General features: G+C 37.4%; 1 protein-coding gene across 1 annotated transcript in view; it reads right to left on the bottom strand.

Moving 5' to 3' along the window:
• LOC150100611 (protein FAN-like) overlaps positions 1 to 23,606 on the bottom strand; it is a 477,112-nt gene that overhangs the window by 22,022 nt on the left and 431,484 nt on the right. Inside the window, exon 30 of the mRNA XM_090401841.1 lies at positions 9,366 to 9,404. Within this exon, the coding sequence (XP_090257967.1) occupies positions 9,366 to 9,404 (39 nt within the window). The remainder of the gene's footprint in view (positions 1 to 9,365; positions 9,405 to 23,606) is intronic.

Genomic DNA, 23,606 nt, shown 5'->3' with positions numbered 1-23,606 from the left:
AATATGAAATTGCCATTGATGCCATCTGTTCATGCCCCTAATCTTTCCTCAGGACTCTCATATCTGGTCACTAGTTTTTGGTCAAATGTTTTATTTCAATGCTAATTGAAATTAAAACTAGCTCTCAGATCTCTAAGTTACAATCAGTTTGAACACTGTCTTGTATGCACTAATATAGTGTTTTGGCTAATTTCTCTCTTATTCCATATAAATGTATTCAGTTGACTTCCTACCATACCAGCTTTGTTGATTCTGTTGTCTAATTCCATATTTAATTTACCATCTTCACTAAAAATCATGCCTAAGTAGCTGAAATGTTTTACTTGTTCTATAAGTTCTCCATTCACAATGCAGTTGATATTTTCAATGTTTCTGCCTATTTTCATTGTCTTTGTCTTTTTAATCTGACCTTCATACCATATCTATTACAACAGGTATTCAATTTAGTCAGGGATCTTCAGACTTGTAGCAGAATTATTTAGAAGCATAACATCATCCGCATAAAGCAAATAGCTGAGATTAACATCTCCAATTTTGATATCAGATTTAATACTGCTTTCCTTCATAATGTAATCTATATAGATAATGAATAAGAGAGGGGATAATGCACATCCTTGTCTGACACCATATTTACCATTAAACCACTTCCTGTACTTCCTTCAATTCTAACTGCTGACTTACAACTCAAATGAAGACAAAGTATTGCTTGATATAATGTCCCATTAACACCATATAACTGTAGCATTTTGAATAGCTTCTCTCCTGGCACCTTGTCATATGCCCTTTCCAGATCTACAGAACTTAAATACAGATCTTTGTTATATTCCCATGATTTCTCAACTATCTGTCGTAAAGTAAAAATCTGATCCTGACAACCTCTATTTGGCCTGAATCCAGCTTGTTCTTCACCAAGCTTCTCTTCTGCCATCCTTCTCAACCATTTCTCAAGTATACTTGCATAAATCTTACGAGAAATACTCAGTAGGAAAATACCTCTGTAATTCTCACATTCAGTTTTATTTAACTTTTTATAAATGGGCACTATGAGAACTCTACTCCAATCATCTGGAATTCGTCCCTCTGTCCAGGCCTTCTGAACTATGCAGTGCAGACACCGTAAGACTTTGATAATTCCATACTTAGCATTTCTGGTCGAATATCATCTACTGATTCTGCCTTTCCACATTTCAGGCTTTTGATGGCTTTTTCTACTTCAAGTATGGATGTGTATTCTTGATTGCATGCCTGTTGAGTGCTTTTTACCACTGTGGTGTCACTGATTGTTTCATTTAACAGTTTTTCACAGTAATTACTCCATACATCAAAGATATCTTTTTCTTCAGTTTTCATGTCACCTTTATTGTTTCTAATTCCTTTTACAGCATTCTTTCATCCATTTCTGAGCTTTTTCAACAGCCTCCAGAGTATCTTGCCACTTTCCTGATATTTATTTTCAATGTTGATACCAAAGTCTTATCATGACTTTTCTTTAGCTAGTTTTACACCGTGTTTAGCTTTCTTACATTTGTCTGTGTATTAGAATGATGAGACTGATGTAATGAGTGAGATGGCTCGGTTATGCAGAGCGATACACAGGGCAAATCAGCAGCTGGAGCACTGGCAAAAATGTTTACTGAGCGTAGCAACTGATAAACGGCAAAAGTATGATAGAAAAAATAAGAGTATGATAGTGAATGTAAACAAAATGAAAGAGTGAGTGTTACATGGAGATTCTTAGTAAGAGGTGTGTTAGTTGAGAGTTTAACAAAATCGTCCAAACCTGGTGTGAACGTTAAGGATGTAAGCGAGTCAATTAGAATGCAAAAGCAGCGGGTGAAAGAATTGATAGTGGTAGCAGGTACAAATGATTTGAAAGGAAACAAAATGGCTATGAGTGAGGATGAGAAGGAATTGCTTGAAGTAGCAAAAGAGAAGAGTAAGAGAGTTAGGATGGTGAGTCTGTTGCCATGGTATGACAGTGAAGAGTATAGGAGGAGGGCCATAATTGCAAATGACTTTATGCGTGAATTATGCAGGATGAGTGGTGTGGAATTTGTGGATGTGTGGAGCAAGTTCTATGGGCAAAAGGATTTATATAAGATGGATGGTTTACATTTGAATGTATCTGGCATACGGAGACTTGAAACGTTGTTGTTATTGAATGTAGTGGAAGTGGATGTGCAGAATCAGGAAAACTAGAGTTATTAAGGGGGGGGGAAGTAGATATGCAGACTTTAGGGAGACAGTTGAGTGTATGAATGTGTGTAATATGCCCAAGCGAGTGCGAAAGTCTATGAATCAGAATTGGATAGTTAGTATAAGGCATCAAAATAGGGATGGGACAAATGGGCTTCTGCAATTCATGTATACTAATGCCAGAAGTATTAGGAATAAGAAGGAAGACTATTTGGCCGTGGTTGGCACTTCCAGGCCACAGGTTATTGGCATTAGTGAAACATCGCTGACAGAAGATGATATAGCTAGTGGGATTGAACGAGAGGGGTATGGTGTGTTCAGGAGTGACAGGGAGAATAAAATGGGGGTAGGAGTATTATTGATGATAGCTGATGAGCTACAGCCAAGGAGAATAGAAGTGGAACTGCAGGATAAAAGAGCACATTTAAGGCTATTTGGTGTGAGATTGAAACTAGCAGAACAAAATATACAGTTGGGTGCTGCTATAGACCAGGTGATGGAATAGATGGTGGCGATAGTATGCATAAGCAAATAGAAGAAATTGGTGGAAGGAGGGTAATTATTATGGGTGATTTCAACTATGGTAATATTGATTGGAAGGAGGAGAGGACACATGGGAGGAAGGAATTGGATTTTATGCGATTATTAAGGGATAACTATCTGCAACAGCATGTAATGGAAAATACTAGGGGTCAGAGAGTGCTTGACCTAGTAATTGCATCTGAGAATTTAGCCACGTTCCCACCAACTGGTGAGAGAGATCATAGGGTCTTGACTTGGGAGGTGGCTAAAGGTGTGGAATTTACAATTAAGACAGGGTACATGTGGAATTATCGGGCTGGTAAGTATGACAAGCTTAGGAGTTTATTTGGTTCAGTGCCATGGCATGTATATGACCACGTTGTCATCAATTGGTGAGAGTGATCATAGGGTCTTGACTTGGGAGGTGGCTAAAGGTGTGGAATTTTCAATTAAGATAGGGTACATGTGGAATTATTGGGCTGGTAGGTATGACAAGATTAGGAGTTTGATTGGTTCAGTGCCATGGCATGTAAAATTGCAAGGGCTAGATATTGATAGTGCATGGGAGGCAGTTAAGAAGTGTTTGCATGAGGCAATGGCCAACTGTATACCTAGAATCCGAATAATAAATCAAGTAGGGGTTAATTGGATGAATAACACCATTAAGCTTGAGCTGCAAAAAAAGAAACAACTATGGAGGGAATTTAAGGAGAAAGGTGACCAACAGGCACATGAACGGTATAAAATGCAGGCCAGAAGGGTAATGAGTGTGATAAGAAAGCAAAAACGGATTATGAAAGAACATTAGCCATGCAGGCTAAAGAGAATCCCAAACAGTTTTTTCGATATGTTGCAAGTAAAATAAAAAATGCATATGGCAGAATGATTTTAAAGAAGCGATGGTAGGGAGGTAACCAAATCAGTTGATATAGTTGAATTACTGAGCGAGCACTTTGCAAGAATATATCATCCAGGTGGTACCATTGCAGGAATGAATGAACCAATAGATTATATGGGAATTGTGTGAATGAAGTGGAGGTGAGTAGTCTATTACAAAACCTCAATGTCAATACATCTGTAGGATTGGATGGTATACCAGCTCGTGTTGTATGTGAAGTGGCTAAAGAACTGTCAGTGCCCTTGCATTTTGTTTAATTTAAGTCTCGGGTCTGGGTTAGTCCTCAGGGGGTGGAAAGAGGGGAAAATAGTTCCACTGCATAAAGGAAGTTCCAAGACTGCTGTTGTAAATTACCGACCGATTAGCATATCAGGAATTGTTGTCAAGGTTTTGGAGAAATTAGTCAAGAGAAAAATACAGGATTGGATCGGATACTGTATGGGGGACAACATGGTTTTGTGAAGGGTAGATCATGCCTCAGTAACTTCCTCACGTTTTATAACACAGTGACAGCTGAACTGGATAAGGGTAATGGGTTTACAGTGATTCTACTGGACCTTACTATGGCCTTTGACAGGATACCACATGGGATTCTAATCAGTAAACTGCAGCATATGGGGATGGATATAGGGTTGGTGAGATGGATAGGAGGGTGGTTGATGAAGAGATATCAGAGAGTGGTTTATTCAGGAGTAGAGTACAAAAGACAGCATGCAACCAGTGGTGTGCCGCAGGGTTATATTCTTGGACCACTACTATTCAAGTTGTTTATTAACGATATAGGAAAGGATCTGAGAGGACGTGTTCGCTTGTTTGCTGATGATGCAAAGTTGGGTAGAGCAATAGTGAGTGCACAGGATGCCAAAATTTTGCAAGATGATTTGGATAGTTTGGAAGACTGGGTTAAGGAAAATGGATGTCAATTTAATGTGACAAAGTATAAGGTTATGCATTTTGGGGTGAAAAGATTAGCAGCAGTATACCACATTGGTGGAACGTACTTCAGGAGATTGATGAGGCCAGGGATTTGGGAGTGTTGGTGGATAGGGAGTTGAAGTTTAGGGGGCACATCGCAAACGTGGCTAAATCAGCTCGTCAAATCACTTGGTTGCTGAAAAATACGTTAACAAGCACAGACAAATAAGTTATTGTTCCTCTGTATCGAGCCTTGATATGACAGCATCTAGACTACTGTGCCCAGATATGGGTGCCAGAGTTCCTTCTTGATGGGGAGGAGGTGGAGAGGATCCAGAGACGAGTGACGAAGATGATAGCAGGTCTATGGAATGAACCTCATGAGAACAGGTTGAAGATTTATGGGTTGCAAAAATTGGTTGATAGGCAGAAAAGGGATGACATGATTGCGACTTTTAAATTACTGAAGGGTTTCTAGATTAATTCAGAAGATATTTTTGAGAATAGGACTGGTAGTGGGAGGAATAGGGGACATACATGGAAACTGGGCAAGAATGTGGCTAGCAAATGTGTTAGAGCTAGGTTTTTTGCTTAGAGAGTGGTGAATGAGTGGAATAAGCTGCCAGAATCTGTTGTGGGTGCTATGACTGTGAATGAGTTCAAGGCAAGTCATGATAGATACTGTGTGAATGTCGAATAGTTGTTCTTGACATGATGTTAGGGCCTCTCTTGATGAGTCTGTCGACTCCTTGGAGTTGCCCAAAATAATAATAATTCTCTAAGTGCACAAGCTAACTTATTTGCCAGGACCTTTTGATATGCTTGCTTCTTTTCCTTCAGTGCCTCTTTAACTTCCTATGTCCACCTTGAAGTGATGATTTTTCTATCCTTGTAGACAACCTAACCACATACCTCTCTGGCTAAAACAATCAACATTTTCTTCAGGGCTTGCCACTGACTCTCCAAGGTTTGGTTCCTGTTCTCAAACTCTTTCATTTTTTCTTCAATAATGTTTGTGTATTTTAGTCTACAGTTCATATCTGAGGGCTGCTCAACTTTTATTTGCTTCAAAACTTTCTTACATGTTCTTCTTTTCAATATGAAATTCAATTTTATCCTGTTCAAGACTAAATGGTGATCACTTCCATTTCAAATCCTCTGTACACTCTAGTGTCCTGCACCAGTGAGAAAACAACAGTAACATAGTCAATGAGACTTTTCTTATTCTTTGACTCTTCTCTCCATGTGAATTTATGCACATTTTTATGTTGGAACATGGTGTTAGTAATTACCAGTCCGTGTCCTGAGCAGAAATCCTACAGGTATTTGCCATTATTATTAGCTTTGATCTTTTCTCCAAATTTTTCCAAAATATTTTTGTATGTCTCACAATCCTTTCCTACTCTGCTATTTAGATCCCCAACAACGACCAACTTTTCTTTTTTTCTTTTTTTATTGTGCCAGCTGCTTTCTCTAAAGCCTCAAAAAATTCCTCCACTTCTACCTTAAGAATCTTCTGTGGGACCACAGGCACAAATAAGTCTCATTAATCAGTTCCTCATTCTGATATTTGCCCACATCACTGTACTTGATACTGCCTGCCATTCAAGAAGATTATCCTCATATTTAGTGTTCAATACTATAGCTACTCCTCCTTTTTGCTGATTTATATTGTCTGAATATAACATTCTGTATTTACTGCTCAGAAAGATCTCACCAGTTTTTGTCTTTTTTGTTGATTATGTTGATATAGTATGGTATGGTACTTATCCAATTCCTCAGCTAGCTCCATTTCTTTACCATTCAGGCTTCTTATGTTAATAGTATGGTTTGAAAATTTGGACAAGAAAGATGGGATGTAGAATTTACTCTTGGTGGGAATATATTTTTGGAGGTGGAGTAAATAAGAGATCTTGGTGTGATGGTGAATAAGAATCTAAAATTCAGAGGAAGCTGACTTATAGAGGTAAGGAGATTCTGGTTCCATTATATAAGGCCTTCATTAACCTACATATGGAGTACTGTGTACAGATCTGGTCATCTGGTTTTCAAAAAGGATGAAGAGATATTGGAAATGGTGCAGAGGCAATTAACTAAGGTAGTTTCTGGTTTCTGCAATGTTGAGTATGAAGAAAAGTTGAGAAGATGCAATTTACAGTGTCTAGTGAATAGGAGGAAGAGGGATGATATGATAGAGCCATACAAGTTGGTAAGGGATTTTGTAGGATTAACGAATGGCAGGGATGGGGAGAGAACAAGAGGTTATCCCTGGAAGTTAAGGAGGATGTGAAGATGGGAGTGAGAAGCAGGTTTTTTTCACAGAGAGTTGTGAATGATTGGAATGCATTGTCTGAGAGTGGTGTCTGCAGAGATTCTGAATGTATTTAAGGCATGGTATGATGAGCTGTGTGTATGACAAAGGGACCACCCACATTGAGTCTTTGACTGCATGGGAGTCTTTGGATAATGGTAATAATAATTTTCAATAGATAACTTATTGACAACAGAAATTATTTGAACTGGTGCTGCAAAATACATTCATCCTGCAGTAGTCTCTGTTTTTATTTTTTTTTCCAGTTAAGGAATTTATGCTTATTTCTTGACAATTTGCATTTATCTACATTTCAGGTTGTCAATGTTTGTACTGCCACTACAAAGGGTGGTTTTTCTCAGAAATGTGAGGTTCTGTTAGAACCTTTTCATTAGTCCTGAGGTAACAAAGAATATTCTCCATTATTTGTTCTAAATGAAGGAAGATGTATGGATAACTGAAAAACACAGATAATCTGAATTTCATATTTTATTGCATTTTACAAATATAACAAGTATGTATATTTATTTAATCAAATAATCTGAATATATTTTTTTATATTTAACTTAATTAAAATATTCAGTTATATTGTTATAAAATCGAAGCTTTTGTTTTATAGTGAGCACAACTTTCTTTGATTTTTCAGACATTTTCCAGTGTACATTCTGGAAAATTATGCATAATAAGAAATTATGTCACTAACTTACTGGTCTAAGAAATACACAAACTGTTCGTTTATCTAATTATAGACTGAGAAATATTTCCTATTTCTGTGGATTTGTGTGTGCAAGGAGATAATTCACAGAAGGCCATACGAAGGTGGTTCCATAAGTTTTTGGTCTGACTAACTTTTAGAGGTGATAAAAAAGAAACCAACTGTGTCACTTTTCAACATAATCTCCCTTTACTACAACACATTTTTCAAAATCTATGAATTAACATTTCTATGCCCTTGAAAGATAGTCTACTACCTCTTCTCAGTTTTGAGAAGAGGTAGAAGTCACTGGGTTCTAGATCTGGGTTGTAGGATGGATGTTCAATCTCCTGGAAGCCACAGTCTTTCACTGCAGCCTTTGCAACAATAGCCATATGGACTGGAGCATTGTTGTGAAGCATGGGAACACCATGACTCATCATTCTTCGTCTCTTCTCCTTTATGGCGTCACGCAGTCCATGCAGGAGTGAAGCATAATATTCTGCATTCACAGTGGTATTCCTTTCCTTGAAGTCAAGAGAATTCCCCAGCAATCCCAAGAGATTGTTGCCATGATCTTCTTGGTGGACTGAGTGACTTTGGATTTTCTCAGTGGTGCTTTGCCTGGTTTGTGCCACTCCATGGATTCCCTTTTGGAAAGAGGATCATAATAAAGGACCATGGTTTCAAGCACATTTCTATGATTCCCTTGGCAAAGCTGTAAAAACTTGTGGAAACAGGTCACACAATGCTCCTTCTGAATTGAAGAGAGAAGTCGGGGTACCCACCTTGCACTGACCTTTGTCGCATTTGTCATGTGAAACTTCTCATGAATGATGCAAAAGACGATTATTATAGAAAGCCCCAACTTGTTGAGATTTCTTTGAACTTCAGCCATCTCTCATTGAGCAGTTCCTCCTCAACAAGAGACATTTTCCTCAGTCATCACTTCCACAGGCTGACAATCACAAGGATCATCTTCGATGCTTTCTCTCTCTCTCTTCCTAGGTGAAATTGTTTAACCCATTCTTTTATGGTGAAATATGAAGGAGAAGCTTCCCCATAAACACAATCCAATCACTGTTCAATAGCACTTGGAGAAAGCCTTTCTTTGGTGAAAAACTTTATCACAGTGTGGTACTCAATTTTTAACGTTACAGTCATTTAGCGTACCACGTGTTATTCAAACAAGTGCCTCCAACTGAATGATGCAGGCAGAGAGTTGAAACTGGTACATTAAATGCCCAATACATGGGGCTATCTGTCACATATGGCGGTTTAGAAATTGGCACAAATTTTGTATTTCGGGCCAAAACCTTTTGGAAACGATCTCATATGTCGTTTTATAAATCAAATTAAAGAAAGAATCATGTATGAATAAACTCAGTGCATATTGTATATATATATATATATATATATATGTGTGTGTGTGTGTGTGTGTGTAAAAATGCATATACTATCAACATTCACTATAACAAATACTGTTATAACAAACCTACTCATTATAAGAAACTACTGAAAAGTCCCACCCAAACTTCTATAGGCATAATGTTATTCTAAAGTAAATTCAACATGGTAAACTATTCTGATGATTTCTATGAGTTTGCTTTAGTCAGAGTCAACTGTATATTTTTCTATCATATATTAAGAATACAAATATCAATAAATCCATTTGTTTTAACATATTTAAAATGAAGTTAAAAATAATATATTGGTGTGCATTAGTTAATATGTACATGAAATTAAGACTAAGCCTTAGATAAATTTCAAACACACAGTAGATGCTTAAAAGTAATATATTAATTTTAACATGAATGAAATCATCTCACCTGGACTAAATGCAACTGCAAAAACCATTTCTGTATGTACTGTAAAAAAAGGTAATGAAGTTATTAAATGGCTTTTTACTGCAATTCATACGTTTAAAAATTATAACAACTTTTAACATAATTTAAAATCATTATATATATTAAAAATAATTACCATACTTGCTAATTATTACATCTAAATAAATATTTAGAAATCAAAACTGAGTTGGATAAAGCAAATGGCTACACAATGATTCGGCTGGAATTTGCAAAGGCATTTGACAGAATACCACATGGAACTCTTTTACACAAATTAGAACAAATGGGGATGGATATGATCCACTTAACACTGGTTAAGTGGATAAGAGGGTGGTTGCTGGACAGATATCAAAAAGTGGTATATGGAGGGGAAGAATTGAAGCAAAAACAGGTCACTAGGTGTGCCGCAAGGTCCAGTGCTGGGACCATTGCAGTTTAATTTGTACATAAACGATATAGGAAATAATCTGGAAGGAAACATTCAGTTGTTTGTTGATGATGCGAAATTAGAAAGAGTAATAGTTAATCAAGGCAATGTGGAGAGTTTGTAGGAAGATTTAAATAGGTTGTTATGGACAAAAGTTAATGGGTAAGTTTAATGTCAAGAAATGTAAAATAAAGTTATGCATTTTGGAATAAAGAGATTACAAGCCGTGTATCACATTGATGGCACTGTACTCCAGGAAATAGATGAAGCTAGAGATTTAGTGATGGTGGTAGAGAGGGTTAAAGTTTAGAGGACATATTGTTAAGGTTGCTAAGATAGTCCATAAGATTACTTGGCTATTGAAGAACACATTAACAAGTACACATAAGGAAGTTGTTATTCCTCTTTATAACATCTTGATATGTCCACATCTGGATTACTGTGCTGAAGTTTGGTCCCCTGGGTTTCTTGTGGATGAGGAAGTGATGGAGAAGATTCAGAGGCAAGTGGCCTGTTCCCTATGAGGTTAGATTGAAGGTGTGTGGATTGCAGCAATTGGTTGATAGCAGAAAAACAGGGGATATGAAAACATTTAAGTTGCTTAAAGGGTTTTATAGGATAGATGCTGGGGAAATGTTTCAGAGCACTTGGCTAGAGGGACCAGAACAAGGGGTCATCCCTGGAAGATGAATAAAGGTGTGGTTAGTAGGGTGAGAACTAGATTTTTTGCTTGGAGAGGTGCAAATGAGTGGAATGGGTTACTAGAGTCAGTTGTGAGTGCTTTGTCTGTTAATGGGTTCAAGGAGAGGTATGATGCATTATGCAGATAGATTGGGCCTCCCACGATGAGTCTTCTGACTCCATGAAAGTGTCTGTGTAATAATAAATAATAATAATGATGATGATAACATGTAAGCTTACCAATTTGGCAGGCAGCTTCCAGTTTCTGCATCTATCTCATCAATAAATAATAGAGTACCTCCATAGTGCAAATTGAAGAACAACAGGACATTGCATCCTTTAGTTAGAAAAGACCTGAGTTCATTTACATCATGATGAGAGGAATCATTATATGGCCTTTTTCAAGCGAAGGTGAGTTAGCTGATAGCATATGGAAGTTGAAGGGTTTGTCTCACAGAAACTTGGGTTTTAATTCCAGAGAGAGAGAGAGAAAGAAAAAAAAACTGGTGAGAGGAAATGCTCAGTTTAAATACAAAGAATACTGTTAGTAGCAATAGATAACATTATGTGTAGATGATGGATAGTGGCACTGTGTGTGTGGGTGGAGGACTGAGTGGTGTAGATGGTGGATGATGTAGAGTGCTCTCCTGTGATGAGTTCTTGTGCTCCTTGGATGATAATAATAATAATTATAATAATTATTATTGAGTTGAGTAGTTCATGAATCACTAGCATGGTTAGAGAAAACGAGCAAGAGAGAGGGAGTAAGGTTAATGAATGCTAAACATAAAAACTGTCAATTGTTTATTGATCTTTGCATAAAAATTGAATTTCCAATTTATAAATAAACAGCACAACTACAAGCAGTAAATAATACCTCCTGGGAGTCCAAACACTCATCGAGGGAGGACACCTACTCTACAACTCTCCGTCTCCACCACTCCGCCAACCACAATTACCTTCCTCGTCTACACCAATATAATATTTTTAATGGTGGAAAATTTCTTAATTAAAGGCAAAAAATGTGGTCCTCTATTGATAAGGCTTAACTTTATATGATTTTAAGTTTCAGGAATAAAAACAAGCACAACTGTTTTATATATGTATCACAATGCTAAAATTATCTTGTCTGTTTATAATGATTCTTTCTTTTAAGGTTACATGGTGGTCAGTATTCATAGTGAAGAATTTATGGGGAGACAACATATGCATCAGAATAATTACTTTATTTAACATTAAGAAGATAACATTTAGCATTTTGACCTCTGTATTGAGGTCATCATCAGGAAAATCTATGTATGTATGTATGTACAGGATACAAGCTACATGACACTGCACTATACAAAAGTAAGATGAATCTAAATGTTTGTTAATCATTTACCCTAGCCTGACCTCTAGTGGAAAAAAAAAAGTATTTAATGTGGCATTTGTATTCATCTTTTCTGATTGGGATAATGCATTCTGTTTTCCCTATGTAAGGTAGGTTACAGGTGCACTGAATTATGTAAACCCCTGAGTGGGCAAAGAAGAGGATCTTTGGAAGGGCTAAGTAAAGTTTTTAGTTTTGCCGGGGGTTTGAAGGTTGTCTTAATATTGTATTTAAGTAGTGTTCTATCTATTTTTCCCAAAATGTCCTTAATGTAAGGTATGGCATTCTTGTAATCTTTTTTGCTTTAATCAACAAAACTTTGTTAAGAGAACAAATCCATGAGGTCTGCAAAAATTAAGCAGTTACCCAAGCCATTTTAAAACAAAAATTAGAGCTACTGAGCTACATAAATCTGGATATTTGGGATATTATAGAGATAATTACAGACGACTCGGTGCATGTTACTTAACTACAAAGAAAAACTACAGGCAGGCATTCAAAAATCCGGCCATCAATAATCCGGTTCCTTCAGATCTCCAGCATAGATTTCGGAGCGCGCATTTTCAAATTTACCGCATTGGCGAAGCACTGTTTTCTGTTTCTGTTTTGATGGCACTGTAGTCAATAAGCATTGCGATAACCTGCTTATTCCTTCTCATTTTATCATTTATTTGCTGCTGTATAGCTCCATTATGGATTCAGCAAAGAAAAGAGCTGGAGTAAAACGTAAACATTGTGCATTGTTGATCGCAGAGAGAGTGGAAGTGCTAAAAAAAACTTGATAGCGGCGTGTCTGTGCGAACCATACGACATTGGCTCTTCAACAGTGTATGATATTAAAAAACAGAAAAAAAACCTGTTAAAGTTCTTTTCTGACAGCGTATCAAAAAAGCAAATGTTTGTAAGGAAGTCAATGACGAAGGGAAAAAGTTCGGAACTGGACCAAGTTCTCATAACCTGTTTTTTTTTTAATTTTCACGTAAGTGAAAGTGTGGAAATTTCTGGTGATTTATTAAAGGAACAAGCCAAAATGTTTAATGAAGAGCTGGGATTGCAACACAAGTGTGAATATTCAGAAGGTTGGCTGCATCGTTTTAAGGCGTGTGTGGGGGAAATGCAGGGGGCAGGGGGGGGTTGTGGTTAACTGGTTTTAATATTTTTGGGGTTTTTGCCATTGGCTAAGAAAGTATTAAGGATGTGGTTTAGTTCAGTGGTTAGGGCATTATCATCTGAACAGATTATTTTTGCCCTGTTATATAGTGTTTTTATAATCCCCACATTGTTGTGGGGGGGGGGGATGTATCTGCTGGTGAATGTATCTGCCTGTATGGGTGGGTTTCCTGTAAACAGAGAAAACAAAGGATCCATCAGGCTGGTGAGTGATTAGAGTGTCTAGGAAAGGGAGATTGTCGTTTTTTAATTTTCCTCTTTTTCTAAGGTGAACTGGATTCTGGGGTGTTGTTTTTTTAAGTTAAGTGTGTTAAGAAGGAGAGAAGTGTATCTGAGCCATGTGGCCAAATAGTGAACACATCAATGCAGTGAAGCCAAACAGTGGGTTTTTGTGGGGAAGAGTTTAAGGCTTTCTCTTCAAAAGTTTCCATTAAGAAGTTGGCCAGGGGTGGGGAGAGTGGCGAACTCATGGCTGTCCCCTCTATCTGTTTGTAGAATTTTCCTTGCCAAACGAAATAGCCTGAGTTCATTGTGAACTGAAATAGGGCTGAGATATCGGGAGGAAATTTGGCTTGGATGAACTTTAAGGTTTCTTTGCGTGGGACATTTGTGAATAGGGAGGAGACATCAAAACTGACCATTATGTCAGTATGTTGGAGTGAGAGGTTTCCTATACTGGCTTTGAAGTGGGCTGAATTTTTTTATGTGTAATGGTGTGTGTTGCCAGTATAGTGTGTGAGCACTTTGGCTAAGTATTTGGTTAATTTGTATGTGGGGGAATTAATGCCATCCCCTATGGGACGTAATGGCACATTTTGTTTATGTATTTTAGGAAGTCCATATATTCGGGGAGGTCTAGAGTTAAAAAGTTTAAAAGTTTTTGATCTTCTTATGGAGCCTTTGGAGCATTCTAATTTGGAAGCTGGTGGGATTACACTCAATAGGGAGGGAGGTAGCCCGATCTAACAATAAAGTATTAAGCTTACCTGTGTAGTCCGTTTGGTTGAGAACCACAGTGGCATTTCTCTTATTCGCTTTGGTAATTACTATTTCTTTGTTTTTCTTCATTTCTTGTAGAGCTTTAAATTCAAATCTGGATATGTTGGTTTTTGGTGGTCTTGCTTTGGTAAGAACACTGGCTACATCCAGTCTGATATTATTGGCGATATGGTTTGGAAGGTTGTGGATGCCACGTTCTATCTGAATCATTATTTCTTTGGCAGGTATTTTCTTAGGAGATATGGCGAAATTGTGGCCACGTGCCATTGCATTGAGTGCCTCAGGCTTCAAAGTAATGGAAGAAAGGTTGACTACAATGGTTGTTGGTTCGGAGTTGGTAGAGTGGTTGTTGCAGTTCGGAGATACAATCCTTTTTCAAGTTTTCAAATTTTTTGATGTGCCAATTTCGTATCTTTTCAAATTCTTTTGCTGCCGAAGTGCACGAGACTGCCCCAAATTTGGAAAGCATGCATCATGAGAACATCACCCCAGCAGCCAAGACAACCCAATATAGTCCAACAGGGGGCACGATTAGGACTCCAGGAACAACGGTAGTTTCTCTCTTTTGCCTCATTTACTTTTTGTAGTGCCTGCGTCATGTGTCATAGTTGTATGTTCCTAGGAAGATGGTAATGTGACATTGCTGAAACATAGGAAGTATTTATTAAAGTAACTTTTAATTAATATTCCAGTATACGTTGGAAATTCCTTAAATAATTTAATAGTCATGTGTTACCAACGTTTAAGCCTTTCTACAAGAATTAAGATCATTCATGGAAATTCTATCACATGGAAGGCCCATCAATATGACAAACTGTAGCTGAAGATATTAGGACAACTAAATTGTTTGACCTTCCTAAAACACTGCCGGGATAATGAGGTAATCCCAATTTGTGTAAAATTGAAGCACCGTTTCTCTCCCAAGCTAGCTTCGCTCTACTATGAGAACAAATTACTGTTACACGCGTTCACCTAGCCGATGAAAACAACGCTATTCGGGCGCTAGAGGAGGAGATTTCCGCCACGCTGAACCACGACCTTTGGACGATTCTCCACGACATCTCGTGCGCTTAGGCAGCAAAAGAATTTGAAAAGATACAAAGTAGGCACATCAAAAAATTTGAAAACTCGAAAAAGGACTCTACCTCCGAACCGCAACAACCACTCAACACTGTAGTCAACCTTTCTTCCGTTACTTTGAAGGCTGAGGCACTCAATGCACAGGCAAGTTGCCACAATTTTGCCATATCTCATAAGAAAATATGTGCTGAGAATATAATGATTCAGACAGAACATGGCATCCACAACTTTCCAAACCATATCGCCAACAGTATCAGACTGGATGTAGCCAGTGTTCTCACCATAGCAAGACCACCAGAAACCAACATATCCAAAGGCGAATTTAAAGCTCTACAAGAAATGAAGAAAAACAAAGAAATAGTAATCACCAAAGCAGATAACGGAAATGCCACTGTGATTCTCAACCAAACGGACTATATAGGTAAGCTTCATGCTTTATTGTTAGATCGGGCTACCTACTTCCCTATTGAGTATAATCCCACACCAGCTTCCAAATTAGAATACTCCAAAGGCTCCTTAAGAAGGTCACTTCTTGGCCTGTAGAAGTTACAAACAAACTAAAACCTTTTAACTCTAGACCTCCCCGAATATATGGACTTCCAAAAATACATAAACAAAATGTGCCATTACGTCCCATAGTGGATGGCATTGATTTCCCCCACATACAAATTAGCAGAACACTTAGCCAAAGCGCTCACACACTATACTGGCAACACACCATCACACATAAAAAAGTCAGCCCACTTCAAAGCCAGTATAGAAAACCTCTCACTCCAACATACTTACATAATGGTCAGTTTTGACATCTCCTCCGTATTCACAAATGTCCCACTCAAGGAAACCTTAGAGGTTCATCCAAGCCAAATTTCCTCCCGATATCTAAGCCCTATTTTAGTTCGCAATGAACTCAGGCTATTTCGTTTGGCAAGGAAAATTCTACAAACTGATAGAGGAGACAGCCATGGGTTCGCCACTCTCCCGACCCTGGCCAACTTCTTTATGGAGACTTTTGAAGAGAAAGCCTTAAACTCTTCCCCACAAAAACCCACCGTTTGGCTTCACTACGTTGTTGATGTGTTTGCTATTTGGCCACATGGCTTAGATACATTCTGCTCCTTCTTAACACACTTAAACAACCAACACCCCAGAATCCAGTTCACCTTAGAAAAAGAGGAAAAAACGAGTCTCCCTTTTCTAGATAGTCTAATCACTCGCCAGCCTGATGGATCCTTGGTTTTCTCTGTTTACAGAAAACCCACCTATACAGGCAGATTCCCAGCAATTCACCAGCAATTCCCCCCCCCCTAACAATTGGGTTATAAAAATACTATATAAGAAGGCAAAATTAATCTGTTCAGATGACAATGCCCTAACCACTGAACTAAACTACACCCTTAACCACCTTACTGGCCATTATGGATCAAATACACTTTGATATCCATCATATATTTCAATGTTATGTCAATGGTATTACAATTTTAATATGCACTTTGCATCCATGGTAACTTGGAAGTATATGTACATCCTGGCCGGTAGTGTGGTTAATACTTTCTTAGCCAATGGCTACAACCCCCCAAAAATCCAAAAAATATTAAATCAGTTAACCACAATCCCATTCCCCCCTCCTCTACATAACAAAGATAACACTAAATCCATCGCCATTCCCTATATTCGGGGCACCTCTGAAAAAATAATCAAAATATTAAAAACATATGACCTGACTTCTTGTTACAAACATATAAAAAATTGGCATCCTTTATCTGCTCCACCAAAGACCAACCACTTTCCCTAGACCTACCTGGAGTATACCAAGTCCCTTGCAGCTGTAAACTGTCCTACTTTGGCCAAACAGGCAGGACAGCAAATGTCAGGATTTCAGAACACAAAGACTACATCTGGTTTCACCAGTACAGTCACTCTGGGCTTGAAGACCATGCTCTGGATACCCGCCACACAATACGTTGGAAGAAAGCCATGTTAATGCACCGCAGCAAGTTTAAATATGAAAGATTGTTCATAGAATCAGCATCAGATCTAAAAAACTTTCCAAACCTCAAGAAATTTACATGCATGAGACTGCCCCAAATTTGGGAAGCGCACATCATGAGAACATCAGCCCAACAGCCAAGACAACCAATATAGCCTGCTAGGGGGCACCATTAGGACTCTAGGAAGAACAGTAGTTTCTCTCTTCTGCCTCATTCGCTTTTTGTAGTGCCTGCATGCATGTGTCATAGTTGTATGTTCCCAGTAAAATGGCAATGTGACATTGCCAAAATATAGGAAGTATTTATTAAAGTTTCTTTTAATTAATATTCCAGTATATGTTGTAAATTCCTTAAATAATTTAATAGTTAGCTATCATTGTCCTTGATTGGACAGCATACCTGGAAAAAATGAAAAAATTAGTATCAGATCACAACACGTTCCAAAAGATGAACTACAACCCTACAAACTGCATCAAAAAGAAAACACAGAATTAATCAAATCAGTGATCACGTGGCCAGAGGAAATAACCAAAAAACTAATACCACATTATGCCCATGTTCCCAGAATTTATGGCCTACTAAAAATGCACGAAGCAAACACAACAATACGACTGATAGTTGAAGGAATCGACAGTCCTAATTATCACTTAGCCAAGAAACCAGCAGTCAACTCAAGGAGTTGGTAGGTCATTCCCCCTGCCACATAAAAAATACACAACACTTTATAAACAAAATTAGAAACACCACACTCAACAACGAAGATTTATTAGTCAGCTTTGACACAACTGCCCTTTTCACTAATGTCCCAATCAGTGATACTATTCTTCTCTCACAGAGAATATTTATGCCCGATATCATGGCCCTCTTTGCCCACATACTCTGCTCCAGGTATTTCAGGGTGCAAAATAATTTTTGCCAACAAAAAGAAGGTATAGCCATGGACTCAGCCCTCCTTAATAGTCAACTTTTACATGGAAGACTTCGAGCAACTAGCTCTAGATTTGGCTAGCCTAAAGACCAAAGTCTGGCTCAGATAGATATGTTGATGATATTTTTGCCATTTGGCCCCATGGTTGCAGAACATTAAATACATTCCTAAGCTACCTGAACAAACAACACAAACATATCCAATTCACCATCGAGATTGAAAACAACAACGCTCTTCCTTTTCTAAACACACATCACACGTCTGCTCTCAGGCTGTCTCTCCTTCACAGTCTACTGCAAACCTATACATACATAAAAATTCATACCACAATCCAACACAAAAACTAGGAATCATCAGCACCCTCAAATACAGAACCCAAACAATTTGCTCCAATGAACAAGCTTGAACCAAGAATTTGAAATTATTAACCAAACATTTATAAAAAAAATGGCTACAATTTTGTAAAAAAAACATTTCACAAAATCCTTCATAAAAATGCCATTAAAAGCAAAAAAAGATTTACAAGAATGCCATAACTTACATTAGAGGCATTTTGGGAAAAATAGATAGAACACTACTTAAATACAATATTAAGACAACCTTCAAACCCCCAGCAAAATTAAGAAATTTACTTAGCTCTTCCAAAGATTCTCTTCTTTGCCCACTCAGGGGTTTACAAATTTCAATCTACCTGTAACCGCTCTTACATAGGGGAAACAAGACACACTATCCCACTCAGAAAAGATGAACACAAATGCCATGTTAAATAACTCCACTATGATAAAACAGGCCTATCAGACCACGCACTCCAAACATGTCACAGAATTGACTTGGAAAGGCACCAAATCCCTACACTGCACCAAAACCTGGTTTAAAAGAAACTTCAAAGAAGCTTGTGAAATGCTGAAACATCATCCAACTCTGAACAAAAATGATGGATTAATTATTCCATGAATATGGAGGACCCATTTTCAACCTATATAGCATCCAGAACAACCCCAAATAGAAGAAAATCTTAATAGAATCAGACTTTAGAAATTGTTTACTGTAGTTCTGTTTTTTTTTCTTCACCAGAGATCAGGCTTGGGTAAATGATTAACAAACATTTAGATTCATCTTACTTTTGTATAGTGCAGTGTCATGTAACTTGTATCCTGTACATATGTATGTTTTCCTGATGATGACCTCAATACAGAGGTCAGAACACTGAATGTTACTTTCTTAATGTTAAGTAAAGTAATTATTCTAACACGTGTGTTGCTTCCCCATAAAATCTTCATTATGAATGTTTATAATGATGTTTTGTTTTTATTGTATGTAGCAGGACATTTCTCTGGAAATTCCATCATTTGTGAGAGGAATGCATTGGCAAATGTAAATAGTATGCAAGAAAGTGATAATCACGCATGAAACTGTATGTTAAAATGTGCTGGAAATTATAAGGTTGATAAATCCTTCACAACATTGCACAGGAGTTTGAGAATAGAAAAGCTCTTGGCAGATAAGGTAAGAAAGAAATGAGACACAGAAAGAAGTAACGAAAGATGGAGACAAGAAAGCAGAAATGGATGATGAAAGGATGTCAGATATAATTCCATGGGTGAGGGGATGAATAAGCAATGAAAGCTTGATTTTCAGGAAACATTCGTGACTGATGCAGTCAACAATAAACCTCACAGAACCTTCCTAACATACTACAACAATATACATGAGCCTCCATTCAAACATCAGTGATGACCATTTTCATATCCAGTCTGCAAAACCCATTTACTTTTTCTGACAGAAACCTAATTTTCTACCCCCCCCTCTAAGCACTACTCACCTCAGCTTTCCCAGTGTGTAACTGGAAAAGCCTCCTTTCATCCTAAAGATGGAGTTTGTGCATATGTTTTCTCAGACATACCATGTCAAAGAGTGTCCAACCTGGAATCTCCCAACTTTAACCTTCTCTGGCTGAAAATCTCTGTACCCCATTTTATCAAATTCAGCTATCACTCACCTAATGCCACCACAACCATTCTGAACTTTTCAATTTCCTTTCCTTTAAAGTCAATATTCTTTAATTAAGTTTTCCTAATAGTGAGGTCATTTTCTTTGGAGACTTATTAATCTTCACAATAACTACGAGCTCTTCTACTCCAACTGCACAGATCAAGCAGGTAGAGAAGCTGAGTTATTTGCTATCACATTTGACTTCACACAAATAGTGCATATCAGAATACCAGACAACCCTAACCACTGTCCAAATATCCTGGAGACCTCTTCTTTGCCAGTGATCAATCCAAGAACACTGTGAATATAGTCTGGTAATGCTGATCTCTTCTCCCATTAAACATGAACACAATCATTTGCATCCATATGGAATTACAAGAAAGCTAAGTAGGATGATATACACAATTACTATGCCATATTTCCTTAGATGGATTATTGCTTCCAGCCATCTGAGCCAAAACTATGTGCTGAATGTATCACCAAAATAAGTCTTATTGGTATGGAAACATTTATTCCCAATCCCATTCAAAGTTGCTGTCCCCTAAACCCTGGTTCTTCCATGGGTGTGCCAAAGCTGTACAAGAGAAGAATCAATTCCAAAACACAACTCTGTCTTATTTCACACAAAAAAGACGCCTTCTCTTCAGCCTTACTTTTGACAATACCCAAATCCCCATGCATGAGGAGATTTATCTTCTTGGGATAACACTAACCTCAAATCTCTCTTGACACCTCATTATTAAAACATTATTATTATTTATATATTTATACTATTATATTTTTAATAATATATAACATAACAATATTTATATTATTTATTATTATTATTAAAATATTAATTAAAATATTTGGCTACTCATATATGAAAACATAACTTCTGTACTACTTCAACCTTAGTATCACCTCTGGGTCTGGCACCCACTAATGAGATCTCCAGAAAGGCTGAAACTGGTCTGCATAGTGACCCTTCGTATAATGCATAGCATTATACATGTCTGCAAGGATATGTGCTTTGCATTATGGGATACTAAGACAAGTGAGGTGAAGTCATTAGCTTCTATATACGAGTTGGCCCAGTCCTGAAAACATTTCAGGTGCAAACTTTCTTTGCTTACACTTGGATAAAGGATTAAACCAAGTATATAATTTCTTGGTATCTTTAATTTATCTCTTGACACAAGCATATTACAAATAGTGTTTCCTATGTCTCCAAAAAATGAGGTTTTCTTTTTTGCTCAATAACTCCAAATAACTTCTAACTTTATACAAATCACAAATCCATCTGACCATTGAATACTATTCCCATATTTGGTGATGCCACCAAGAACTCCCAAAAGAAACCATGCTCTGTACAAAACCAAAAAAAAAAAAGGGGGGGCACTCAAGCTGATCCCTCAATGATCCTTCACTAATACACTTTGTTCACTTTCATACAGGTGATCAGTTTCCACTGCTGGAATCTTCTACAGCTGAAGTTCATCAGAAATAGCAACAATCAGCACTCCCTAATAGTGCATCTCCAAGATCACAGAACAAATTTATCCTCCTCTTTGTTCATCCCTTCTGCTGATGTCGTCTGGAACAGCCTGCCATCTTATGTGTTTCCTAAGGAATACAATCCACAGCTCTTCAAGATAAATGTAAACAAGAGATTTATGACAGACTCACAGCTCCATGTCAGCAAGCAGTAAAAGTGAATGATTTGATTGTGTAAGTCAGGATGGATTATTTGGAAGGAGAAAGATAAATATGGTATGAGAGAAGATACAAAAGAATTGTTCACTAAGGAATAGCAAGAAAGTTGAGACTGGAATAAGCTGATGCAGAGGGTTGTGATTGTGAATGATTCAATGAGTAGATTGTGTAGGAGAAATGCAGTGAAGTGTTGAGTGCAGTTGACGTATAGGATGATTCTGATGCTTTAAAGGATTTGCAATTGCAGGATATATTATACTTGAATAATGCTTGGTGTCAAATAGATGGAGAAACTGCCTGGTTAGAGAAAGAGTGAATGTGAATAGTCAGAACTTAGGTTTGGCTGGGTGGATAAATAAATTGTATGAAAGTGTAAATGTAGGTAGTGAGTTAAGGTGTCAAAATTGTCAATGTAATAACAGAGTGAGAGAGAATGATAGTAAGTTAGTGATGATCTTAGAAATGGCAGGACTACTGTCAAGAAAGAAAAATAAAACCTGTGGAAACATGATGTAGGAATCGGTTGAAGAATCAGGTCTAGCAACCTATTTGAGCTAGTTATATTTTAAGAATTACCCAAACACATCAGCCTGGATGACAAAAGAGGATACCATCACACAGGAATAGAATGTAGCTGGCTCATGCAGTCTGAAAGGGCAGATAAGAGGTGGGGATGTATCACTAAACATGAATTAAATCAAAATAGAGTAGAAATTAATCTCTAATGGAGGTGGAGGCATCATGGGTAATACAGACAATGGACTAGAGGATGTTTGGTGTAAGACTGAGGTTAAGAGAAAAAAAACATATTGGGTGGTGTTACAGATGTGGTTTATCTGACCATCTGAGAGAGACAGAGATATCACAATAAAAGAAACTATAACTTTCACTTAGACAACACAAAACAATATGACACTTAAAGCTTAAAGTTAAACGAAAGGTGTCTTCTAAAGGCACTAATAGTAAACTTCATCATGGGACCAACAGTATCAAGGTAGTTAATTGTTTCTTTAGATTGTGCCAGTGTAACTAAAGTTATACGACAAGTGTCTGTTTTCATGTTATTTGGGAGGAAAAATCCTTATAAACATTTCTTCTGTATATACAGTAATCTACTATTTATCTAACCCTTCAATTATCAGAATGGCAAGTTGAAATAATTGAAGTACTACTCTATGGTGGTCTACAGAGAAGTTGGGATTGGTGTCGAGGCTAGCTGGTGAAAGGACGTACTGTCGGAGAGCTCCTGAAAGATTTGTGACTTTTGTTGATTTATTAATATTTTGTTAGATTTAATTGTGTAATTTTAGTATATTATGTATATTAGTGTAGTTAGTGTACTAAATTATTTTATAACATAATCTATGTAGGGAAGTCGCCGCTAGAGGGATTCCTAGTGTGTAGTGTTCGTGAAAGCTCCTGATAAGATAAGCGTTATTTTCAGTTATCGCTGATAAATTTACTTTAATTGCGTAGTTTTGTTTGCCTTGCTTTGTTAGTGCGTCTGTTTGTGTATTTTTGGTGTTTATAATTTATAATTTAATAAAAAATGTTACTAGTATGGCTCCAGTACGAAGGAAAATGGCGGCCAGTAATGATGGTTCGCCATCTTCTTTCAAGAACGGTAATGAATGAACGATGATTCAGTGTACTATCTGCGAAATTTACGCTTTGCAGAGTGCTGTCAGAGTGTGGTTAGATGATAATAAAGGAGTGAATGTGTGTAGAAAATGTAGGGAGAATGAGGAATTGAAGTGTATTTCGGATCGTGAGTGTGATATTTTTGTCAAACTTCAGAATGAAGAAAATAGGGATATGACAAGAAACGGCGAGGTTGTACCAGAGAATTGTGAGAGTGTGAATGTAGAAAGTGTGAATGATAGTATTAATGGTT

The sequence above is a fragment of the Typopeltis vanoorti genome, chromosome 12, assembly GCF_054136105.1.
Source record: "Typopeltis vanoorti isolate ZY-2024b chromosome 12, IOZ_Tvanoo_1.0, whole genome shotgun sequence".
NCBI classification, from domain to species: Eukaryota; Metazoa; Arthropoda; class Arachnida; order Uropygi; family Thelyphonidae; genus Typopeltis; species Typopeltis vanoorti.
Note: the sequence above shows the minus strand (reverse complement) of the source record. Positions and strands in the feature narration are given on the sequence as shown.